We start from the raw sequence: 10,524 nt of genomic DNA on the forward strand, positions 1-10,524 counted from the left end.
TGCTTAAAGAAAATAAAACGTAACTTCAACAACTATATTTTGAATTCTCTTTTTCACAGTGAGAAAAATAAAACTATTACATGCAATTAATTCCACTTCAAACATATAAATACAAATATTCACCTTATAATTTTATCAAAGAAGCAAGGTGTTGCAGAGATAATAACAAATTCAAAAATGTTTCCAGAGAAGTCTATTTGACCAAGTAATCTAAAACATCGCTAGATGACTTCCTATTGTTTGGCAGTAAGCTATTGTTACCAATCAATCTAAAGAACAACTTTCAAATTCTTATTTTTAATCAATATATATGAAATGTTCCTTCACTGGGTAGTGTTCCTTCACTGGTTGGTTTACCCTAGTTAACTAATTGTAAATAACAAATATTTAACTAACACAATGATGAATGTTCGATTAACCATAAAAAAATATTAATTATCGGTGAATGACATAATTTTTGCTAACTGTGAATAACAAATACTTAACTAACTGTGAATAACAAATACTTAACTAACTCCGAATAACAAATATTTAGCTAATACTTTACAAATATTACTTAGTTTAAAAACGAATATTTTACCAATCGCAATGAATATAGAAATAAAAATATTGAAAAGTTACCAGTATTTAAAGACGAACTTTTTCTGATTTGATGCGTAATTGTTATTAAATATCATAAGTTAATCGTAATCAAGAAAGCAATTTAAAAAAGTGACTGGCGTTTTATTATTAATATTTGTTCTATTCTCAATTACCAAACAGTTTCCGAAGATACTTTTATTATTTCCAAAAATAAATAAATATGTATTCACGTAGAATTAAAAACTGATTCGTTTTTGTAGCAATTCGGAACTTTCTTTTTTTCCTTCCTTAGCAAAAGTGAAATAAAAATTATAAACAAAAATTATCGAAGAACTAGTTTATATTCATTATCAAACTTTGAAATCGAAGAAAAGGAAAGAAGATCAGCTACACCTGACAAAATATGATGTGTCATTAATTCTTTTTCCTCGTCCATTGAAATGACGTTTTTGAAATGTTGATATTTCGTTTGGAAAAAAAATATGCTGCACAGAATGAAGTATATCATAGCAATTTGTGCTATTTTGAGTTCTGCGTTGATAGTTATTTTTTCTGAACTGGATTACTTTTATCTGTTTTCTACGGATCCACTAAATGGTAGGTAGATTTTGATTTTTAGCGAATATAGAAGCATTCATAAGGTAATTTTTTTTCACTAATTTTATGTTAAAATATATTTTTAGGTATTGGGGTTGATTTATAAAAAGCATTTAATTTAACACATTACCTAAATTTAATTTAATTTTATGACAATTTTTTTGGGAGAAGAGATTTTTTATAATTTTAACTACCGTAAAAGACTATAAACTTGAACTTCTGTGCCGACGGAATATATAAATTCCTTGTATAAATACAAATAAACCGTACGAAATATGATCAAACGAGCGTTATAATTTAACTACCGTAAAAGACTATAAACTTGAACTTCTGTGCCGATGGAATATATAAATTCCGTGCATAAATACAAATAAACCGTACGAAATATGATCAAACGTACGTTATAATTTAACTACCGTAAAAGACTATAAACTTGAACTTCTGTGCGAAGGAATATATAAATTCCGTGTATAAATACAAATAAACCGTAAGATCAAACGAACGAACGCGAGGCAGTGGTAACTCTGGCGATAGAGCACTCGCCTCCCAATGCAATGCCCTGGGTTCGAATCCCACGGTTAGCAGGTTGATACGAATTCCACATCCGGCTCGCACCACCGGTCTCGATTATTAAAATATCTTTAATAATCGACGGGTTATGAGTTAAAATCCTCTTTGCCATCGGGTTAACCGTGGGAGTTTTTGTGGTTTTCCTCTTCATGTATCGCAAATAGGGGTTAGTTCTATCGAAAAGTCCTTTAAAAAAGCTAGTTTTCTCTATTGCTCAATCCAGAAGGTGGATTTTTCTTGGTTGCGTTCAAAATTACAAGGCTACAGAGTTGAGTATTAATAGTAATTAACTCGAAATTTTGCTATGTGTTCATCGACTGTTGTAAAATAAAATAAAATAAACGAACGCATAGAGTACAAGAAAAAATAACACCCCTGTATCAGATTATCTTCTTGGCCCCGTGGAATTCTATCGAAGTTGACTGAATCTTTAGATTCTAGATGTTTTAAGTAGTAGGGTGCAAATTTTTGGCGTACCAATAAAAAGATTTTTTTTTTGCTTGGTCAATGGAATAAAAAGGTTCTGTTAGCTACTCTAAGTAACTGACTATACTAAGGAACTAAACTAAGTATTAATATTTATGAATTTGTTAAAAATATATACCTATTTATCAAAGATAAATTTTAAAGAAATTTTCTAATTCTTAGATATCTCAATATCTACAAAGAAACTAATTGAGGACATCAACAACTTCAGTCAAAATTTTAAAGAGAGATTTAGAAAATTGAAAAGATTCATCAGTGAAAATCGAAATAAGGTGGATAATCTTGATGTCTCTTACTATCTGTTCACATACATGAACCCAAAGGAGCCATATCACCTGAAAACTACCCAAGATTCTTGGATCCAGAGTAATCTTGATCCAAAACATCCAACGATATTCCTTATACATGGCTTTGAAACTGAAATCAACATACAAAATGGTACTTATACAGTAAGTAATGCCTTAAAAGATTTTCATTTACTTTTTTGTTTCTTAATTTAGTAATTTATTTACTCTTGCTTGTTTTTTCCCTCATTTTCCCGAGTTCTTTAAAACAGTTCAACCTTACACTGGATGTCTCAAAAGACGGTTGCAAATATCAATTAGAGAAAAGACGGAGACAAAAATGAACCATTTATTGCATTCTTCCTTGGTAAATAGGTTTATTCTCATCAAGTTCTTAAGTTAGTAGCGAAGTTCATCAAGAGATAGAGCCAATAGCTATGAAACTGAATACATTTTTCTTGCACCACATCAGACTATTCCAATTGAAATATTTACACGGGTGTTTGTGGATATCGTCCTAACAGGCTACGCCATGTTGTTTCTGCAAATAGTGGTTATTTTAAAAGCATTGTTTTCGAATTTTTTTAGTTATCAGCACCATCTGTTGGTTGATTTTGTAACGAATTTTAAAACTGGGTGGTAATAAAATTTCTTCTCCTAAGCAGGTCATATAAAATCCTTCAATTTTATTTTTTTTTTACTAATTTTTCAAATCGTTGGTTACTTTTGGGATATCCGGTAAAGTTTATATTTGTTTCTAACAACTGATCCTTAAAAGCACATCACTTGCAGAATTTGATACATCAAGGAGGCAATATAATGATAAGCCATGTTTAAAATTGTTCTCTAGAGCGTTATTAAGATTGCTAATAAGTAAAAACTTCCATGATTTAAAGGCAGACAGATATTTTTTCGTATTGTACAGTCACCCAATTTCGGAAACTTGTAAGGTACCTATCTGGAAACAATAATAAGGGGCGGTTTTAATTTTCAAAAATTTCGTCCTTGTAAAAAGTGTGACTTAACACGATATTTCCCAAAACCCTTCGCATCTATATTGAAAAATATTTATAAGAAATTTTTACTACTTTAGGCTTTTAAGAAAATTATAACGTTTTGACGAATATTTGCTATGCATGACGAATATTTGCTATGCATGAAGGAACTTTATTAATTTTTGTCAGTGTGCAAACTGTTCTCTTAAAAAATATCGATCAACTTTTTTACTTAGTGGCTCATGCATTTTTCATATAATTTCGCAATCTATAAATTGGTTAATAATTCAAATCACAATTATAATAGGATCTCGGTTTTTCTTTTATTTAGTTTGGACGTTACTTAAACTAAATAAGCAGTTTATTGTTTAGAAAAAAAATTTACAATTATATTTTATACGTATTTATACAAAGAATAAACATTTGCATCAAAAATGTAATCTTAAGATACAAGTGAAATTTTTCCCGTCTGCAAAATTTGCTTTTTCAGGGTTTTCATTAGGATTTTAAAACTGATTCTAGAAAAGTCATTAAAAGTTATCATCGTTTTAACAAGTGCTAGTAATTATTAAACTGCCTTAATAAATGCACTAAATCAATCGTCAGATACATTTTGACACTGCAAAATGTTTTAAATAAATAGGTATTTATTTATTAGTTATAGGGGATTGTTTACCAAAAATTAATGCAATCTGGAGACAATTGCCACGGCTGGCGTTCAGTAGTTGACATTTTTACTTGCTTATATCTCATTTAGTATGACAATACTAAAATATTGTTTCATTTTTGTAACATGTGTACATAAATATATCAAAAATTAATTCAAAAATGCAATCGAAATTTATTAATTCAATACTGAGACTGACGGCACCGAAAACACTAAACTCCATCTGATTGCCTAATAAACTTGTATATATTTCAAATAATCGTCTTTCAACTCCTTTTTTTTCCTACTGCAATCGAACAAGTTTTGGCTCTTCCAATTCCGCTTTCCACAGCAGTGAGTCGTCAGATTTCGATTGAGATTTTGCTTCGACCCCAATGATGTATATTTTCATTTTTGATTAGGATTTTAAATTTTAAAGGTAGTTTTTACATGGACACAAAAATCTTCAAATTTTGAGAATTAAAATTTATGAGTTTCCATTCATAAGATTTGTCTGAGCATGAAACTTTATTCTTTCAGAAGATGAAGGATAATATTCTTAATAGATCTGTCTACCGGAATGTCTTCCTCATGGATTATTCAAAGTATTCTTCAGGTTTATTCTCGGAAACGGCGAAAATGAGTTTTTTAGTATCTCAGAACTTAGCCAATTTCATTCACTTTCTTATGGTAAGTATAAAAATGCCAACAGGTATTTTCTCTGACTGCACGATAAAAAAAAATTTTCAACTTTGTGTTGCAGTAGAACTTTAAATGCTTCCAAATTTTCCTGTCCGCTACGTCATCCTTACGCAAATTTACTTTATTACTAGATCAGAGAGAAAATCGTCAACACGAGAAAAAATTTACAGTGCGTTTCATCAAAATTAAATCCCAATTTTTTTTCAACAATATTTCTGAATGTTTCACCTGACAATTTTTAACTGATTTTATCACTCGGTGCAAGAATTAGTCTATGCTCAATAATGATGTGTCATACCCTGCAGAGGATCAAAATTGTGATGGCATGTCTTCGGATCATCCTCTTGGATGTTTCCCAGACCGTCACCAATAGCCCATTGTGCAGCTCTAGTGCGACGTAAATGAACCATTTCCCTTCTCACGAGGCCTCCCTTGCCTAGCGGTATTGCCCGCCAAACTCTGTGCAAATCGTGGAGGTAGCGGGTTCGAATCGCGCTGTTACACTGGATGTATCTTCGTGCTGTCCTTCTTATTATGCTATCTGTCCTTCTATTTGACAAATAAGCCTGAATTGAGCACACAAGCCTGCAAATGTATGTGATTCCAATAATAAAACAGTCCTTTCTCACAAATCGTAGCGACATTTTCGACCAATAGCGTGATCTGGCCTCTTTGAAATTTAATCAACCGTGTATCGGAGATTTTACTTATAAGACAAACATGAACATTCAAACCTAAACAGTTAAGAGGTTCCATGCAGTTTACGTTCTGCATTAACGCTCAACTTGCTTGATTAAGTTAAACACTCAAACATAACGACAAATACATAAATATAGGGAAGATCTTATTACGAAGCAGAAAAAATTACAATGAAAGAAACAATCGTCTAATTTTTCTGATTAGGCAATCAACTAGTTATTAAGTACTTAATAATGCAACTGGTCCATCAACAATGCAATGTAGTCCAATTTTAAAATTTTTTTACCGTTTTTATTTCCAGAAAAATGCCAGTATGGCGGCTGATCAGTTTCATCTTGTGGGTGCAAGTCTAGGTGGAGAAGTGGCAGCAAACGCCGCATCTCTTGTACCTGGTCTAGGAAGATTAACAGGTTAAATGTAGTATTCAATTTCTTCCTATTATTAATTATCATTATTAACACGTTGAATACCATGGGGGTCACCGGTGACCGACGAATCCAAGATCATTAGAAACACATAATTCGAGTAAATTTTAAATTTTTTTATATTACTATCGTTACTAAAATGGTTTAAAGGAATTAATGCAATATAGAACACACAAAAATAGTTTTATTTATATGCGCAGAGATGCCAACTTGCTCCGGACAGTGAATAAATATTTTCAAGTGGTAGTCTATTAATTGTGATTCTTTGTTTAATAAATTCAATTTAGTAGATTTTTATCCACCACTATTTCTAAGCAATTCGTAGGCTTATATAATTCACCACTCTTTTCAGAGATCTCATGCTAAAGCTTTTAAAAACTAGCAAAATCTGTCTGATCTTTTCAAATTTAGTTTGTAGTTATTTACCGTTGTGGCCAGACAGGCAAGTCATGTAAAATTAGCGTGGCATTCAACGTGCTAAAACGATGACTATTTTTGCGACATTTTAATTGAATTTACATAAAACTAACAGTTTTTGTCCTAATGTTTAAGCAACATATTTTGATTGAACGTTTATTAAAAATGTTAACTTTCTTATTTCAGGATTAGATCCAGCGGGACCGATTTTTGAACTTCTGCCTTCAAATTACCGAATCAGTTCTGATGATGCCCAATTTGTGGACATTATACATACAAGCTCGATTGCACCCTTTCCTAAAGGTTAATATTCGTTGTTTGAAATATTTTGACCTGCTGCTCAATAAGTATTTTAATTGAGCGTCTCTTCAGATAGGCGAATGAAACAAATATTTAGAGTGTCTTAAAATACTTCCTTTTGAAGTTAATATCCATACATCAAAGCGTACAGTACAGCCTAATATTACTACTTTTACTATTTATGTCATAACTAGTTGAGCAAACAAAATTATCGAATTATTCTAAAAACTTATACAAAACACTATTTTTTTTAATTAATTTTTTATATTGGCCTATAGTTGAGATTAAAATCAACAGCTAAGCAGATCTATGTTGTATATGACGAGTTCTAATTCAAAAAGATCTAAATGCCGAAAAGTTTTGTGAATCGATGACGTCATGAATTAAATATCTCGCATGAGTCTATGTGTCCGACTCTGAGTTATGCAAAAGGATCTTACTCGCATTGATTCCAACATTTAAAAGGATCTGACACAAATTGATGCAAACATTCAAAAATGTCTGACTCATTGGGGCATTGTTTCACATCGGTCCAAGCTTACTTTGACTTTTTACTAACATTTAAAAATGCCTTATTCACATGATTTCAAATATTTGAAAGGGTCTAATTCCCGTTTTCAAGCACTAAAAATGTCTAAAACATACACTAGTTCAAATATTCAAAATTTATTTTAATTAGCATATGTCTCAACATTTAAAACGGACTCATATCAAATCATAGCATTCTATAGGTCTTAATTCACAATGATACACATATTCAAGGAGTATCTTACTCCCTTTTGTCCAAACGTTCAAAAAGAGCCTGACTCGCATTGACAGAATTTAAAGTATTCTTATTTAAATCAGTTCAAGCATTTAAAAGGGTTTTTACTCGCGTTGATTTAAGCATTTGAAATGATCGGACTCCCATAAGTCCAAACATTTAAAGGAATTTAATCCTCACTGGCTCGTCCAGCAGTGGACTGATCGTTAAGACACGGTTCCCAGCAGATCACCGAAGTCAAGCATGACCGGCTACGGTCAGTGTGCGTGTGGGTGATCACTTGAATCTTTCTGAGTAGGGTCCGAGGGTGTGCGGTATGGGTCCTCGTTAAACTGTTCTACCGTAAAGTGCTCGACTTCGCGTGCAGGTCGTCGGGCTACCGAAGCGGGGGTGCCATCCCCTCTGCAGAGGATCAAAATTGCGATGGCATGTCTTCGGATCATCCTCAGGGATGTTTCCCAGACCGTCGCCAATAGCCCATTGTGCAGCTCTAGTGCGACGTAAATGAACAACAAGAACAACAACAACCTCTCTGGTTCAAACATTTAAAATGATCTGACTCCCTTAAGTTCAAACATTTAAAGGAATTTAATTCACACTGATTCAAACATTCAAAATGATCTCTCCCATAAGTCCAAACATTTAAAAGGGTCAATTCAATCAGGAAAAATGTAGCCGAATCAGCAGGTGTTGCTGTTACTCAAAATGGTGAGCTTGAACTAAATAACTTTTTGGATTTGAGCCCACTGGAAATAAAAAATTCCTCAATCCTTCGTTTTTATAAATCGTACCTGAAATCGCTTTTTTTTCACTTATGCTTCTTTAAATTACTATTCTTCAATTATTCGAACAAGTTTTTCTCTGAAACAATTTCCGTCTAAGAAACTATTAAATGTATAAGTATAAGAATACAAATTCACCGTGCACGTGCAAACTCTTATAACGTGGCTTTTAATTTGTGACATGTAGAAATTTTGGTCTATAATTTCATGCAAGTAACTGTTTGAGCATTTTTTATGAAAGTACTCAACTTCACATCGCCTTGCTGTGATTGTTTCATACTTTTTACGCAATATTTGTATAACCTTATTTTTATGTAACAGGTATTGGTATTTCTTATCCTGCTGGAGATATGGATTTTTATCCTAATGGAGGACAGTATCAGCCAGGTTGTGGAGATTCTAATAAAATTTCAGGAACCAGGAACAGTAAGTAACTTTCTTAAAATTGTAAATTTATTTAAACATATTACTTGCTAGCTGACAGTAATTGCAAAAAAAAAAGAATGAAAAAATATCTGTAAAGTAACGTAAATTAAAAAATATTAAATATGTGCAGAAAAGACCTAGTGAACAAATGTGCAAATATATCACGGTGGACCCAGAAATGGAAACATATCAAGTCTAAAAATATTTGTGGTGAAAGTCAGGCACTCGGATGTATTATAGTGTTGAGTCGAGTTTCGGCACAGCTTTTGAAGTTGGAATTTGTTATTATTTTATCAGATTTTTTTTTAATGGTGGGCACTTGGAACTATTGTCCACTGGCCACAGAAAGTGCCAGAACTGCTAACTCTTTTTTCGTTAGCCAGTGGGAGAAGCCACGGCTGTGGAGCAGTGTCGCCCACATCCCACTACCACACAAAGGAGAAAGGACATAGAACATAGATAGAGAGAAAGAAACATACATGCCTTTCCCGGGATTCGAAGCCAAAACCTTTCTGGTGCAAGTACAGTTCCCTGTGCCCCCTACACAGGCCGGTCGGCTCATCAGAAAAACTTCCATTAAGGACTTTTTCTTAATCTAGTTAGTGTATAAGTAATATTTCTGGATCTGTGATCAGAAATTCTTTACGGTTTCGTTTAAAAAGTCTAAATCTGTTCACACTGTGAGAAATTGGTTCACAAATATCACAAAACTTACTTCGTTTTTGACGAAACCGTTTCCTGGTATATGCTCCGAGAGAATTTTTTGCCAAAGTGGCGAAAGAACTATCGTCACTTCTTCGAAGAAACGATAACTTCGTAAATATTAAAGAATATTTCATCATTCTATTTCTTACCAAAAAAATTACCTAACTTTTTTAATAATCCTTTTATCTTAGGCACCATATAAATGGATCAATATCACCCTAGCAGTACAAGAAAAGACAGATGGAACCGAGAGACAAATTGCGCCCATGCCCGAAGCTGCATTCGACACCGGTATCTTCCTAGTACGTGGGCCAACTCCGCTACCATCATGTAGCACAGTCAGCTTATTCGTTACTTTTATTTCAGCTTCTATATCAGGGATGGCGAACCAATGGCACGCGTGCCATTTATGGCACGCGACACACCATTCTAGGCACGCCACCGATCACAGAGTTCACTATGAAGCGTATTAACTAAAATAAAATCACAAAAAACAAACAAAATAAATAAAAAATTACTAACAAAAAAAATTAACAATTAGTGCCAAAACTAACTTGCTTAAACTAACATCTTACAACCTGATATAAGTTATTTGTCATCTAATCTGCAACAACAGAAGTCACACTGCTGTAACTTTAAGTTGAATTACTCTGATAAGTGACACATTGCAAAATGTTTTTTTTTCACAGTAAATAAAGAGTTTTGAGTTTATAGTATTTATTATTAGTACGAGGGTTGTAAATTAAATAGTGGCAACTTAACTTTGAAACTCACAGAAGGGCGGGCATGCGCAAATAGGATATGGGAGCGGTGAGGTGGCGCTGTTGTCGATGTGTAGAGTGCAAAAAACAGTCTATTTGCTTAGAAGGGTAGTTGTTGCTTGGCGTTAAAGTGAGGAGTTACGTTTCCATCGCTCTAAAGCATGTTGTCAAAAGGCTTAATGACGAAAAAAGAAGAGATGCTTGAACCCATCGTGCTACTGTCCTATACGGTAAAGCATTTGCGCCACAGGCTTCCACTAATCCACGATAGCATTCTGTTGCATTTTTGCCGCGGACAACCTCGATTTTAAGCCACGACCGCTGATCACCTTTTGAAAACATGCTTTAGAGCGATGGAAACGAAACTCCTCACTTTAACGCCAC

The 10,524-nt window shown here is 33.2% G+C and overlaps 1 protein-coding gene across 1 annotated transcript; it reads left to right on the plus strand.

Annotated features, from left to right (window-relative positions):
- Positions 1–827: 827 nt before the first annotated feature.
- LOC107444536 (lipoprotein lipase) lies at positions 828–8,668 on the plus strand (the record flags this gene model as incomplete). The annotated part of the gene is given in 6 exon segments (XM_043055583.2): positions 828–1,179; positions 2,398–2,684; positions 4,701–4,850; positions 5,863–5,971; positions 6,590–6,706; positions 8,570–8,668. Coding segments are annotated over 6 exon segments (877 nt in total), but the record flags the coding sequence as incomplete, so codon positions are not given.
- Between the last annotated feature and the right edge of the window lie 1,856 nt (positions 8,669–10,524).

This window comes from Parasteatoda tepidariorum, chromosome 6, assembly GCF_043381705.1.
Source record: "Parasteatoda tepidariorum isolate YZ-2023 chromosome 6, CAS_Ptep_4.0, whole genome shotgun sequence".
Taxonomy (NCBI): Eukaryota; Metazoa; Arthropoda; class Arachnida; order Araneae; family Theridiidae; genus Parasteatoda; species Parasteatoda tepidariorum.